The sequence below is a fragment of the Lissotriton helveticus genome, chromosome 4_2, assembly GCF_964261635.1.
Source record: "Lissotriton helveticus chromosome 4_2, aLisHel1.1, whole genome shotgun sequence".
NCBI classification, from domain to species: Eukaryota; Metazoa; Chordata; class Amphibia; order Caudata; family Salamandridae; genus Lissotriton; species Lissotriton helveticus.
The window spans coordinates 80061773-80078172 of record NC_136064.1 but is presented as its reverse complement, the minus strand read 5'-3'; the positions used below and the strand labels follow the sequence as shown (position 1 = coordinate 80078172).

The 16400-nt window shown below is 46.2% G+C and overlaps 1 protein-coding gene across 1 annotated transcript in view; it reads left to right on the top strand.

Annotated features, from left to right (window-relative positions):
- LOC144752043 (C-type Lectin CRL-like) overlaps positions 1-15256 on the top strand; it is a 46206-nt gene extending 30950 nt beyond the window's left edge. The window contains exons 3-5 of the mRNA XM_078639992.1: positions 8208-8339; positions 11961-12063; positions 14981-15256. Coding sequence (XP_078496118.1) covers positions 8208-8339; positions 11961-12063; positions 14981-15054 — 309 coding nt within the window. The 3' untranslated portion in view covers positions 15055-15256. The remainder of the gene's footprint in view (positions 1-8207; positions 8340-11960; positions 12064-14980) is intronic.
- The last annotated feature ends 1144 nt before the right edge of the window (positions 15257-16400 follow it).

Below are 16400 nucleotides of genomic sequence, written 5' to 3'. Positions count from 1 at the left end.
ATTCGCCACATGTTCCAGGACCTGAAAACGACCCTGCAGACAATAGATGCTAAAATGGACACCCTGGCCGCCCGAATGGATGGCATTACTAAACGCATGGACAAGCAGGAAGGCAGGGTGAGCGTGCTGGAAACTAGGGTGACTGAGATGGAGGAGGGTCAGACAGAACTAGAAAAGAAGGTGCGGGGCATGGATAAGGTTCTGGAACTAATTAAACAAAAAAATGAGGATTTGGAAGCGAGATCGCGCCAAAATAACATACGCGTCACGGGCGTGGCAGAATCCACGGACATTCCGTACATGGAGTGATACATGGAGACAATGCTGAAGGATATATTTGGCGACGGCTTGTCCTCAATGTTCTTGGTGGAAAGGGCACACAGATCACTGGGACCTACGCCCAAACCGGGAGCCCCGCCGAGGCCGATCTTGGCACGGATTCTGAACTACAGAGACCGGGACGCTATACTGCGATTATCCAGAGAAAAAGGCAAGATACAGTACAATGGCAATCATATAGCAATATATCCGGATTTTACCCTCCAAGTACAGGCAGCCCGCAGAGAATTCATGCCCGCAAAGAAGATATTTCAGCAAACGGGCACGAAATATGCGTTAATATATCCGGCAAAATTAAGAGTACAGGGCCCAGGGAAGCCAACGTTCTTCGTAGATGCGACGGCCGCACTTCAATACGCTAAGCACTTGGCGAAAGAACAAAAACAAAGAACAAACCTGGGAGAGCAAAGTACACCGGACCGGCTCAGCGATGTTGAATGATAGCTGCTCCTCCTGCACTGATTCTCTGAAGCGCGCTGACTGACGTTGTGCCAGAGCGGAGGGAAGAGAGACATATCTGAGAGGAGGAGAGGACTGGACTAACCACTCGTCATGATGTACGGTATGGCTTTGGTGGGTCCTGGAGAGGCGGTATTCTTAGCAGAGCTTGGTCACCCTGTCACAAGTACAGGGGAGTAGGTGGACACCCTGCGTACCCTCTGGGATGATTCCCGCAGTTACTGCACTAGTTGAAATGATCCCTGGTGATTGTTATTTCACTGCAAGATGGGATGTGTTCTGGGGTGGGGGGAAGCGATGCACAACCTAGTTGGGGGGTTGGTGTGGGAGGGGGGAGGGGGCGACTGTTGTACTTTGCTTTGTTGTTACTTTCTGGGTAACCATGCATGCCAATACAATGGAACGTTGAAACTGTCAGATTCATGACATATGCGACTTGTTTGCTGTATGTAAATTGCGAAACCCTTGAAATGCTGATTGGCATATCTGCACGACACTTGGGGCATTGGCGGGTTCCGCCGACGGATGTTAGCGTATTGCATATGTAATGGCGGAACGCACGACTGCAACTTCTATGCACACTTTGAAATGTCTTACGTGGAATGTTAGAGGTCTTAACGACAGCCAGAAAATTAGGCTTACACAATCGTACTTAGCCAGGCATGCTATACATATCTGTTTCTTGTAGGAAACACACTTACTCCGTACAGACACAACCACTTTGAAGAACAGGAGATGGGAGGTGATTGTCGCGGCTGGGTTCTCCAACTATTCTAGGGGGGTGGCGATAATGCTAAAGAGGGTATACACTGGCAAACACATTCCACGCTTGCTGACAAAGAGGGCAGATACATAATATTAGTGGGAGCACTGTATAATACGGCTATCACCCTAGTGACCATATATGGACCTAACACTGACAGCCCTGAGGTATATAGTACGGTCTGGCATGAACTTCAGAAGCTGGGCCCTATAGCGATCCTGTGGGGTGGAGAGTTTAATATTCCCTTATCCGCGACTCTGGACAGACAGGGTGCCATACGGACGCACCACCCTAAAGCAGCTGAGCTGCTACATGACATAATAGATGACCTCCTTTTAGTAGACGCATGGAGAGTAGCACACCCGACACGGAGGGAGGGCACTTGTATAACACACCATAGAGGGGCCTGGTCACGGTTGGACTACTGGTTACTTACGGGAGACCTGCATGCGTGGGTAACTGAGACCGTACACCTTGCCCGCACTTTGTCGGATCACGCCCCTGTACAGATCAACATTAGGGTACCCCCGACGTACGCCCAGCCTTATACATGGAGGTTCCCATCGGAGGCCTTGCGAGATCAGGTATTCCGGGAGGGCCTTAGAACCACAATTGAAGACTACTTCACTCTCAATGAGGGCTCGGTGGACTCTCCTGGAGTGCTATGGGAGTCCTTTAAAGCTGTGGTGAGGGGGGATTGCATAGCCTTGAAAACAGGGGTACTACGAAACATACGGAACACTCTGCAGAGGTTGGAAAGAGAACTGCAAGACCTTGAAAGAAGGCAGGTAGAAAGACCATCACATGACACTCTGGCACACATTAGATCCAAACTTACTGAATATCAAACTGAGGCGGAAAGAGAGGTGGTATACATACATAAACACGTGCAGGCGAGGAAATATGGTGAAGGAGATAGACCTGGTAGGACCCTAGCTAACTTACTTCGTGCGCCCAGAGGCGCCTCTTATGTAGCAGAGATATAGACGATGGAGGGTGAGACGGTGCGTACGCCACCGGACATTCTGAAGGAATTTACTGACTACTACTCGGAGCTCTACACCTCTAAAGTATCCCCGACACAGGCCGATCTGATTACATATCTAGATGAGATATGCCTTGCGTGGTTTAATGACGGAGCACGGCAATACAAGGAGCTACCGTTCACGATAGAAGATATAAAAAAGGTAATTAGTGCGATGCCAAGAGACAAGGCTCCGGGAGCGGACGGACTTACAGCTGCCTTTTATAAGGAATATGCTCAGATACTGGCTCCCTGGCTACATCACATGTACCAAGAGGCGCTGGAGGTTGGTAGATTACCGCCCACTGTTCGCGAAGCTATAATTATAACGATCCTGAAGCCAGATAAAGACCCCACTAAGACAGACTCTTACCGCCCGTTATCCCTCATTAATCTTGATGCTAAGATTTATGCTAAACTTCTTGCGGATCGGCTGACGCCTATGGTACCGCAAATCGCATTAACAGATCAGTCGGGGTTTGTCTCGGGAAGATCCACAGCGCATAACCTGAGAACTTTTTTTGGTATGCTCCACTATTTGGCCCCCCACGTGCAGGCGGCGGCGGCTCTGTTGGACGCCACTAAGGCGTTTGATTCACTAGAGTGGAGCTTCCTGTTCACCTTGCTGCAGCGGCTGGGTTTCAGCCCTCTATTCCTGAAACAAATTCAGCTATTGTATACTGAACCCTCTGCCAGGATCCGAGTAAATGGTCGCACATCTGAGCCTATCCGCATAACCAGGGGCACGAGGCAGGGATGCCCACTGTCTCCCCTTTTATTTGCTATCGCGATGGAACCCCTGGCGGCTAAATTAAGACAGCAACATGCCCATAAAAGTATAGGTTTCACTACTCGTGGAATCCTCATTTCCCTATACGCAGACGACATAACTGTATACCTAAATAACCCCAGGGACAACTTTGACACGATCATGCGTGAGTTCATTAGATACGGTGGCCTGACAGGCATACAGATTAACTGGGCCAAATCCACTATGTTTCCACTGACTGATGATACAGCTCCGGTTACCTCGGAATTTCCTATAGGATGGACGACTGAGGGGGTGCGCTATCTGGGCGTTCAGCTGAGCCGCTCACTGCAAGAATTGTGGACGCTGAACTATGGCAGAATAATAGACTGGATAGAGGGCAAGGTGGCGAGATGGAAGGACCTTCCGTTGTCTCTGACGGGACGCATCGCCATTGCAAAGATGATAATTCTTCCCAAACTGTTATATCTTTTTGTAAATCTGCCGATACCTCTGAATATGCACTTTTTCAAACGCTTACGCACTGCGGTGCTGGTTCTACTATGGGCTAATAAACAGCCTCGAGTCTCCTGGCAAGTTTTGACTTTGCCATTATCGCAGGGTGGCCTGGGGGCTCCGAACTTCGAACTCTACGCTTACAGCGCGCAAGCACAGTACCTACATTACTGGCAGCATCCAGTTCCCTATCAACCACATGTAGCGATTGAAATAGATAGGGTTTCCCCTACCCCCTTAAACGCGGCAGTCTTTCAACCGTACAAACACCCACGACAAGATGTTGACACTGCTGAAAGTGTGAGGTGGGCTTGGAGGAAGATAGCAAACAGAGCACACATTGACAAACTATATGCCCCATCGATGCCCCTGAAGGGAAATCCATTGCTGTCACCGCTGATGGAAGAAGCGATAGCGAAAAGAGCGCAGACGCACAATTTACACAAAGGGAGGGACCTGTACCCGGCGGGGACATTCCTAACACTACAGGATATGTGCGGAACGGAGGCCCCTACGGCATCCGATACCCTGCTTTAATACCAGCTGAGAGTCGCCTGTAGGGCCACTTATGGGGACTTCCCAAATGAACCCACCTCGCTACCGGCACTTGAGAATATTCTAGGTAACCCATCGCCCTACAAGCTAGTCACGCGTATATATAGCATCACGCAGAAGGAAAACCCACTCATAAGTCCTAGATCGCGTGAGGCTTGGAATGAAGAGGCAGGTCTGGACATCACAGAGGAACAGTGGTCTTATTGCTGCACCCAACTAAAGTATGTGTCGCCCAATTATAGGCTCAGACTCATTCATTTTAATTATCTACATCGCTTATACCGCACACCTACTCAGATGCGCCGCATGGGACTAAGTGAGGATGACAGGTGCTGGAGATGCAATGTGCACAACGCCAACTTCACACACATGGCTTGGGGATGTCCGGGGGTATCACAATACTGGGAGGAGGTCCTCACACATATAGAACGCATAATAGGCACCACTGTTGAGAGGACGATCGACCTGGCGCTTGTGGGATATGTGGGAGATGTTCCAGTGAAACGTCGGAAACTCACGGCAATGCTGCTGCTGATGGCGAAGAGACAGGTGGCCATACACTGGCGGAAGAGACAGCCCCCGGCAGCAGCAGACTGGGTAAAGGCGGTTCTATACTGTAAAGATCAACTTGAAGGGTATTGGGAACAGATGCCGGAAAGATCTAGACCGAAAGATATATGGCCCCCATTTGTAGAATGGCTGAGAACGAGAGATGTTGACTCCTAGACAGGTTAACTCATACTTGGCTAGTCATCACAAGGAGCCAGGGATATTCAATGGAGGGTACTCGTAAGAGACATGCGGTATGCCTCCACGGAGACACATAAACGACATGTGTGATGCGGAAAACTGTATCATGTATGGACAGCTGCAATCTGTAATTTTAACTGCTGGACATGTACACTGTCGATGCTGTACTAACTACTGCTTCATGTCGCAATAAGCGGACTCCACTCGCATTACTAAATACATTCACACATTTCAATACTACGCTGCCTGCCCCCGAGGTTGTTGGCCAAACAGCTGTGGTTATTGTTTAACTGTTGGATATTTGCTGCCGGCCTCCGGGTTGTGGGCGATGAGCTGTGTATAGTATGAAGACCCAATAAAGGTTTTTGAAAAGTTAAAAAAAAAAAAAAAGTTTTGTAGCGCTACTATTATGTATGTCTGTGATACTGTTCAACGTAGTGGCCAATATGTGGAACACCTTCATTTGTCAGGGAAGAAAGAGAAGACTGAAACTTGGTCAAAGTAGTCAAATTACATGCAGCCCCAAAACATGGAGGTCTGAGATCACAACACCTGGATCATACTGGCTGTCCTTCAGCTGGAGCAAGTGTGATTATTAATACATAATTTTCTGGAAACCCAGAGACTGAGAATGCAACCTGAGCTCTTTGGCAGACTATGGTCTCTTTACATGATGGACAATCAGAAATATGAGCAAGTGAACCCCATTATTCATGCAATGACATACATGTGACACAGGGTTAACCCACTGTATTTGTAAAACTTCTAAGGCCACAACCAATAGAACTGTCAAACTCACAGATTCTTACTTATTTGCAAACCTGGGAAACCTACAATGTTGTGGTTTCAGGGCCCTACCAGATTATAATAGAATCTATTTTATCCAATTCAGTAACCCCACAATCAAGAGCCTGATGGTCAAGGAGATGACTAATGGACTATGCAGCAGAAGACTGGCTTGACCTACCACAGGCTCAAGACACTTCCGAGAAGCTGACTTAAGTTCAGTTACTTCCAACTCCTACAAAGATGGCCTTGGTCTCCCAAGAAGCTGGTGGCGGCATAACTTTACTATAGGGCAGAATGGTGACAATGAGCCCAGAATAATTGTGACATAGTACATCTATTGTTGGGATGCCAAAGACAACAACATTATTGAGCGAGTGTATGGAGGGTGCTGAAGAGAACATTTGAAATGTCAGGTCTCAGGAGAGGACAGGCTGTCGTATTCCATGACACCTCACAATATCCATGGATCCCATTTCAGGAAAGAGATGCCTCGCGACTGCTATCGCAGTTGCCACAATATGCGTACTTAAGCTGTGGAAGTTGAATAAAGACTGAAACCAGGATAAAGAATGTTTTACATGGCATCCTTTGTGAAAATAATTTGCCAGCTGACCGGTCAGTTAGACAAGTTTGAGGCTGTATAGGGCCCCTTTTTAAAGGACTAAATAGATAGTAGGACATTAGAAGCATGTGTATGTGCTAGTGAGAGAGGTAGGAGACAGACACTGCCAGTGTGGAGCTACAGGAAGAGTGAGTATAGAGGAGACTCCATTCATGCTGGAATATTCACAGATCTCAGAGCCCAAGCTGTCTGCATTGGTGGATACAGTTGTTTTATAGGTTGAATTTTAGTCACCTTTATAATCGGTAGGATTGCTGGTTGGGTGACACTGGGAGGCCAACAATAGGGTTGAGTCATGAGATAGGGTAAGTATGGAAGGGGATGGATGAGGGAGAAGGTGTCTCCAAGAAGGCTTGACTTGTTATCCTTCTGTTTGGCCCCTTGGATGTACAAATGGTACTTGAATTCAGTTATAATGTTAATAAAACATTTTTAAACAAATTCTTATGTTGTTTTCTCCCTGGATAACATTGTATTTTCTCACCGTTCCACTCTAATTATAAACCTTTTATGAAATTAATTGTACATGATGAAAGTTTCCCATGCTAATCTTTATCACAGACCACACTCTAATAGCGAGATTATCCCCATAGATTAATTAAGCCCTTTAACCTAGCTATACATCTTTTATATAGAAGTCAGTTGCATATCATTTAATATTGTTATGCTACCAAAAGACACTTTTTGATTTTCAATCTGTAATAGAAGGATTCGAGCAACGACCTTTGTTGACTAATCGGCTGTCGAGACTTGTGAAGGGGAGGTTCTACTCAAGTTGTGACTACCAAGTATTGGTCTGACCTCTAATAATATAAGAGGTCATTGCTCACAATGTATGGGCACCATCCAACCAGGCCATACTTAGCAGAGGAATTAAACTCTGTGACACAATGAGCACCAAGGAATAGCCAAATTATGCAGGTCTTTTGTCCTGAAGAAGGCTATACAATAAAAAATGTAACGGATCGAAACACTGCATCTGTTTTTTGTCAGTCTGGTTAGAGTGGGTCCACTTTATATACATCACTCTTAAAACTAGAACAGAGTTTGTACATAAGCATATACTTGGGGATCTGTCTCATATTATTTTACAGTCACTTGTAAAAACACTTGAAATGCTTATTTACTTTTTGTATATGAATATTTATGGTTAATGTTTACTTGAAATTTCTAATGCATTGTACCTAATATGGTGTGCTAACTGTACATGTGACAAATATTTTTCTATGCAGAAGGAATAAGGAGCACAAAGACAAATTATGTTTTACATTGCTTTTATTTTATTCGAACAACGTAACACAAATCTAATCTTTCTAGACAGTTTCGTCATTCCATGCATGCCCAGGCAGGCACATGCATGGAGCAAACAACTTGTATGGTAGTAGCTGGGCATGAGAAGCAGTTTCTGATCCCACCACCAGATGTAGCCATGTTCTGTAAAATTGTCTAAAGGAGTGTCTACACTAGGAGAGCATGAGGCAGAATATAGGTCTCCTGCTTTATACAAGAGATGTTCCATGGCATTTATGGAGTTTCAGTGAGGTCAATTATGGGCTGATGTCTATCATGCATGGTTTGCTATAATGGAAATGTGTGGGTCTCATTTCCTCCAGATCTTCTTACTTCTCTATTTCTTCCCCAGATGTACTGCAGGGGGGTCATCCGTGGTGGGCGCCTGGCTTCCATTCATTCCTATTCGGACAACATACAGCTGGCAAGGATGACCCACGCCAATGCTCCGCGTGTCTGGGTTGGCGGACTCTACCTTCATGAGGTATATGTAAATGAGCAGGAGGAGGATTGTAGCGACACCTGTAGAAGGGGGCGTTTGAAGTTATGGAAAGGCCTCTTTGGTCCATATATCACTCTTGGAAGATGATTTGGGGCTAATTCACAAAGGAAAACATCTATAAACTGCAACAGGTGGAATTCATGTCTATGCAAACATTAGGTATTTTAACCTATTGAGAACCATTCCTTTTGTATATCACCTATGCAAAGGTAACTCCTACTTTGAAAAAAGCAGGTGGAAATAGGTTATTCACCAAAACACCGAAAGTAACTTGAAGAAAGATTTATTTTGAGTTTTCTCATAAGATACGTGCATTGAGTTAGGAAGTACTACATTTTAAATGTCTTTCTTTCATCTTGTTTGCAATAACAATATTTCTTTAGGACCCTCTCCCTCCTAGGCACATCTCAAATTTCATAGTGTGATGCATTTCAACCCATTTTTCACATAACCTTAATTCTTTCTAGACAAGGGAGTCTAACCTAGGCCAACCAAGGCTAATCCATGCCAGGTTTGCAGGACAACCAACCACATCACGAGGATTTGCATACACTTGGGCAGATTTACAAGGACTGCCGCATCCCTGCATATCCAGCAGGGATGCACCAGTAAATATGCGACATGCAATTCTACCGTTTCGCCACCACGGATGTGTTGCATGTACAATGCGGTGCACCGTGGTGCAGGGATAGATAAATGCATGTCGCATCTGATGGCGTAAGGGAGGTGCATTGCTGGAGTCGTGTCGCAAGCGCGACGCAACTCCAGCAAAGTTCCAGGACCGCCCATACCTAACGTGCTGCACCACTCCTTACGCCTGCTTCAAGCAGGTGTAAAGTTTCGTCTCAGCGGCCTCTGAAAAGTGACTCTGTGAAATCTTGTAGATTTCACTGCGTCACTTTTACGAGGCTTTTTCCGTCAGAACGCCCACCCTGCATACATTACGCCTGATGCAGTTTTAATGTGGCTCAGGGCTTTACAAGGTGGCGCATCACCCTAGGTGCGTCATGTTGTAAATAAGACGCATGTGGTGCATGGTTTACGCCGTCGCTGCAACGCAATGGCAGCGTAAATGTGTTGCATGGGGCTTGTAAATCTGCCCTATAGCATCTAAGAGGATGTGATATACCCCATATACAGCGCTCCACTGCCTTTTTGGCTAGGTTGGGCTGCAAGAATACCATAAACATGTACATGCTTATATACATACATTCAAACATACCCTGGCTGCTTTGGACCTATTTTTGAAAACCTTTGAGTTATGAATTTCCAAAGTGGTACCCATGACATTTCCAAACCCTTGGGAGTACACTTGAAATCTTTTACATTGTAGGCAGTCACACCATTTGCATCGCAAGTCCTCCACCGTCCTGCTGATACCCCCTTTTTTAAGATGATGCCCCTTGGACTACAACTCCTTCACACTTGTTTACACCCTACTAATTCATAATTACTCAATACTTGCATAAATTATAAATGTGCAACTCTTGGACTTTCTAATTTAGTGGATTTGCTGAGTTATAGGTGAAGAATTATGGACTTTTGCCAGGAATAAGTTGTGCCTGTTGCTCTTAAAACACACAAACCTCAGGCCGCTCAGTCAGGAAGCAAAGATGCTATGGATGAATAGAAATATTTACAGAAATATTAGTGCACAGGATGAGCAGCCTGGGCTGGTGGGGAGGGCAGGACCAGGGTAGTGAGATCTGTCATGGTGCTCTCGAAAGGGAACAGGCGCAGGAACAAGGGAGATCAGTCTAGAGTCTGTTTCACACAGGCGTTGGCATAGAGCAAATTAAATATGGTGGTCCTAGGAGTCATGAGAAAGAAGACTATGATAAGGGGAGTAATGGATTAGCTAAAACGTGCAGCATTCAAATTCTCTTCAGGGCATGTGGGCAGTATCATGCATTGGGCGCACTGACTGGCATGCACCAATGCGCACCATCAACTGGGTGTGCGGGTGCAGACCTGGTAGGTGTGCACTATAGCAGTGAATGTGCAGCCCCCGAGGGCAGCCGTGAACTCACGCCTGCACTTGGAACAGTGCATTAGTGAAAGGCAGACCAGCTGATTGAAGCCGCCATTTCCCTTTTCACAGTGAAGGTGGCAACGTGGCCTTCACTTCAGAGAGGGGGCAGAGATCCCTCTGCAGGTGTGTGCAAAGAGTGCCTGAGGGGTGTATTAGGGGTCCGTAGGGCCCCATTTATCCCTTTGCAAGGAGCAGTCTCAGGAGGCCCCGCCTCTTTGTGGCCCATATTCAGTGCGCCTCCTGACAGCTCCTTTGCCTCGGCTCCCTCTTTCATAGTATGACACAGGGGCGGAGGCAAAGTTTGCCCTCATTTGCATGGGGCCACACCCTCATGCAAATGAATGAAAGAGGGAATGCCCCCTTAGGGCCAAGGCGTAGCTAGATGTGTGGTTTGTTCAGCAATTCTAAAGTCAGTGGTCTGGTTTTTACCCAGGAGATACTGCTATCGGAAAATTGAGTATCTATTTCGACCAGGATGTGACATTATCTTTTCATTTCCCTAGAACATGCTGGGGACCCCCTGTAGTTTCACGCACCACCTCTCCTTTCTAGCTCTGACTTGGGCACTATCTACCCACCCCCTCAGTAATCATACATCTATCTTTGGGCCAGGGAAACATCCTTTACAACGGAACCGTTACAACGTGGTACCGTTACGACGCAGTTTTAACAACGAAAGTCGTTACAACGACTTTCGCTGTGGGCGCTCTAGGATAGGGGATAGTTTAATTTACTATCCAACACCTTTCCTACTATCCACGGGGACTGGTGTTGGAATAGTAAATTAAACTATTCACTATCAGCGCCCCCCCAACGCAAGTCGGTGTAACGACTTGCGTTGTTAAAACTGCATCGTAAAGGGACGCGTTGTAACTGTACGCATTGTACCGTCATACATCCTTTGGGCCATGTTGTTCTCACCTGTTCAAGAGCAGTCTGATGTGCTGGTCAGGTGTGACTATAGGAGCTTAAAGCATTGTCCTGCACCATCTATAGGGCCTCCATCCTGGTCAGCGAGCCCAGGGCACCTTCCATGTGAGACTCACTCCGGCAACAAAACTCACATGGATGACTGCTGGGTGGAAAGAGACACCTCTGGAACTAATGCCTTTCTTCTTGATTGTCATTGACCTCTTTGTCACTGCAACAGACTTTATCTCCAAGGCTAACTGTTGTGGTGAATCCCATCCTCGTCGCCAAATGTTGTGGTAAAGCACAGAGACATCAGCTGTAGTAGTGTTTAAGTTTAATATCACATTTACAGGCGTCCATGTCCAGTATGTCCTGCCTCCAACTAACTCAGCTGTCGTTGGGTGCCATGGAGAAGGAATGCTGTGCGTGAGACTCATCAAATGTCAACACTTACAAACATAAACAAAGTGCGAGGCAAGGCAGAAAATGTAAATGGAGGCCAGCAGCAAAAAACATAGACATAAATGAAGGACTAAGTCTATCACTACACTATCTTTATGTGTTCCTTTGAAATCCACCCTCTCCCACCAGTCTCTCTGCCTCTGACTTCTCTGCACCTCTGCTCTAAGCCTCTTGTCTCCTTCTCTTTCTGCACCCAGGCTAAAAGCTATGTTTGGACAGACGGGAGTGAAATGGACTTCAAGAACTGGTCAACTGGCGAGCCCAACTTGCTTGCAAAAGAATTCTGCATGGAGATGTTCGGTAAGAGCAAAGAGAAACACCCCACACTCTGACATTAGTTCACAAGCCTTAGGGTAGTATATTATAAGCGAATTAATGATGGTATTTCAAAAGAGTAACCACATCCCAGAGAAAGAGGAACAGGACGTGTAAGCATGGAGGTTTCAAGGTGTGACTTCACTGCTGATGCTTACCCTTCCTCTGAAGGACTCTGGTCCATCTGTGACCTGGCTTCCCCATTAAGTGACCTTTAACCTCCCCTTGTGGTCTTGATTTGGTGCTACCAGTACAGGGGGAGATGCTGCTGCATGGCTTTGATTGGCTTCCATCCCTAAACACTCTGCAGCACCTCTAGCAACCAATGAGTGCGCAGAATAGGTGGATTACGGCAGGTACAATGTGAGACGAAGAAGAGTTTTCTTACCAAACACAGCATCCGTTTACATCTACTGATATGTACTTGTGGGATATCTGTTGTTGGTTTTCAACAGCTGATTGCCATTTGTTAACCAATAATGGGATACCCCACCTTCTAAAGCGCTCTGATACCCTCAAGGGTCTTGTTCGCGCTATATAAAACTTTATAAATAAATACCGGCGAGACACAGGCCCTCCTTGAGAATACCATGGTGATGGAGACCCTGCCTCCTAACTCTGAGGATACAGGGGCAACGGAGGCTCTACCGCCCGACCCATAGGATATCGGGGTGACAGGCCTTGTCTCCTCACTCTGAGGCTACCGTGGCAAAGGAGGACTTGCGTCCCCTGACCCATAGGATACCGGGGCAACAGTGGCCCTGCCTCCCCTGACCCTGAGGATACCGGGGTGACGGAGGCCCTGTCTCCTCTGTCCATAGGGCAGACCAGCAGCCCTAGTAGTGCTTTGGATGTGTTCCCAACATGGCGGAAACACTTTTGTGAAACATTAATGCCAGGCAGACCACCGCATCATAGAGGCCTGCGCGTAATTATATTTTGTTTCTCCCACGCACACCCCCAAAGGAGGGTCTGTGGGAAAATAAAAGCATATGGCCCTGAAGCACAGGCAGGTGGTGGCCTTGGTTGGTCTCCTGCCCAGACCTGCAGCAGACCCAGGCAGGGAACATCTCCATCAGGAGGTCGGCTGCAAAAAGTGGGGACCCCCAAATGAGCTAAAAGAGTAAGACCTGCAGCCCATGGGCCACCATCAGTGACTGGCTGAAGGAGTAAGTTCAGCAATAGAAGCAAATATCAGTGGGATCCTCTCCTCTAAGGCAGGGGGAGTCACCTCTTGGTCACAGCCCCCAGGGCCCACTCCTAGTAAGAACTGAGGTGGCAGCTGTCAGCCGTGCAAGAGGGAAGGGACAGTATTCCCTGGAACCGAGACTCCCGATCTGCTACCTCTGGGAGAGGACACATTAAAAGTGATGCTAACATCAGATATCAGTAAGGTGGGGTGCTCCATCTCTTCCTTCATGTCACCTAGGACTTGAGCATCTCAATCCTCCCCGAATGGAGATCTGTTGCAGAATAATCTGGGGGTGTGAACAGTATGCATGTGATTAAGAGTCACCTAACATCCCTCTGGGGTCCACCTACCTGTCAATCTATGCCTATGACCTCTGGGTGGGAAGTGCAAAGGCGAGTGGAAAGACACGTGGTATGTGAAGGCCTGTAAATGTTGGTGCCTAGGATTACAAACTCCTGCAAGGATGTGTGGCCCATTTCCTCCCAAATGGCCTTTAACTCACACACAAGGTACTTTGTCATTAGAAGTGCTTCACTGAACATTGCCAACTTACTACCCATGAAGAAACTTTAAGCCTGGCCTGGAAACCACCTTCTGAAATCCCATCCCTCGTGTAGAAGGGCTTCAAGACTAAAAACATCAAGGAACCTGTCAGCTGCTGACTTTCTGGGACTGGTGTCTGGCAGAAAGCGCCTGGATGAAGTCAAGTCTGTGTTTTCCTACCAGCCTGTGGGTCCTAACCTATCAGGGTCATTCTTTCATTCATGGGTGAAGTCAGGTCCTTCCTACACAAGCATTCTAGAGCAGGACAGAGGACCTGCAGGTTCTACCCTACTGCCAGTGCCTACAAGCACTGCTCTACTCTCTCCAGAGACCTGCTCATGTGTCACCCTATCTAAATGCAGCCAGACACATAACAGCACTTATGTGAGAGCTTCTGGCTTGAGTGGAAGGCGCACCGCAGACTAAAAAAGTCAGGTTTGCTCTGATGCCTTCAGAAGTTCCTTATTCACATGGCTGCAACGTTTGGTTCCTATGAATAGCTTTGTTTGTCCATTTATTTCAGGCAGTGTGCTCTGATACAGCACACCATCAGCCCTGACGACTGACTGTCAACATCCTTAAGTCCACTTGAGTAATATTTCTATACCTTGCATGTTAGAAAGTTAGAACCATTGCACTATGACACACAGGTACTTCATGGTCTCTAGGTCTGCTCTCACTTGCTTATTGCTATTAAACCCCCGGTTGCTCCCCAGGTCTTGGGTGAAATAACGTTCTGCTATTGTCTCCTCATGCTGCTCTGCAGAGAGAGTAGGTAATGCCTTCACTCCTTTCTCACTGATTTATTTATTTATTTAGAGAGTTTATATAGCGCGAACGTGACCCTTGGGTATCAGAGCGCTTCACAGATACATATACATGGTATTGGGGTATACTTCGCATAAACATTGCCATACAGTGAGTGAGGTAGGTAGTATAAGCTATATAGTAACATTTCCCTTGATAAGAGGTAGGTAGGTATAATCTACGGTATAGAGCTATATAGAACACAAATACATATACATATAGATGTCAATCCTGCAAGATGTCCTCTCAGGTTCTGGTCGTCTCCCCTAACTCTTCCAAAGTCCTCCATATCCTCACCCTCCCACACATCCGTTGCTTAAAGTTTATTTCACTCTTGACGTTGCAATTCCTATTTTTCAGGTAACGGGAAATGGAATGACCTACCTTGTCACACGAAGCAAGCCTATATCTGCGAATACCGTCTAAGTTACTGAAGATCCACACCAGGAGAAGGTCCACGCTGAGCTCCTTCAGCCCCACTGTCTTCATGCTGATGCTTCTCCGCTTATGAACGATCGACCACTCGCAAGTCCACTTGGCAATATATCTAGGGATGAAGTACGCGCTTAGTAACATCACTGGCACCTGAGATGGCTTGTACTGCTTGGCATTTGAATAAAATCCTGATATCAAATATCCTAGAATTGGTGATTTTCTTTGGGGAAGGAGGCAGATAAAGGTTTAGGACCACCGGGTAAGGAGAAGCTGATGGTTTTAGGTGGATAAAACGTGGTAAAAAAAAAATAGCAAATATGTATAGACTAGGACAAAAGCTGTATTATGTGCAGAGCACTGTAGAGGCAGTCTGTCCAACTCCTGGCATTCTCTGTTTGAAATGGATCTATTAAATGTAATATACAGTATGAATATTCTAGCAGGCCCATTTGCAATTCTGTACAAGTCTTGAACAAGCCACATTCCAGATCATCAAGACCTTTCTAAAATTGATAGTGACACATCTCATCCCCATCAGCTCAGGAGGAGAAGCTCTATCCACAGCAATTTGCTTACATTGTAGAATCAGAGATAATATTATCAGAAGATCTCATGATAGCATAGCATGGAGGTTCTTTGGAGTCCTCTTCCCCTACTCTAGAGTCATGTTGTATCTATTGAACATAAAAATATTGCATTTCACAAAACAATTTGTTTGTTTATGATAGGAATTCAGTGATGCTTTAATGATCGAGGCTAAACTCTCTTCCCAAATTCTGCAAAACGTTTAGAGCATAGCAGCCCTTTAGTCAGTCTCAGATTGACTTAATCTCTTGTTATTTGCCAAATGAAATGTGAAAATGGAACTGAGGAGTATATAAACAGGTCTACTATGTAACCAGTAAACTAAACAGGAAATTGCGCATCATGCAAGAAAAGCTCCAGAGACAATAATCAGATATGAGAGGTAGATTTTCGAGCTGCATTTGGACTGTCAAATATAGATATAGAGTCAGGTCAAAAAAAATATTTGCGTATCACAGGTACAATAGTTGTGTGCATTTCTCTGTTTTTCATGACCCCTTCAACACCCTTCTTCCACTTACACTGACAATACCAAATTAGTGAGACGTTCCCTCCTCTCCGACATGACTCTTTACCTCACCAATGTAAAGATAACACAGTGGCTGAGAATACACCAGTGCAGTAGACCATTTAGCAACCCAATGAAACTTGAAACATACATTTGCTACTGAAACCTTATGTACTGTGACAGAGTGTTTAGTTACAACTCGCACTTCAGAGGGTGCTGCACTAAAGCAATTTATTTCAGGATTCAGTAGAC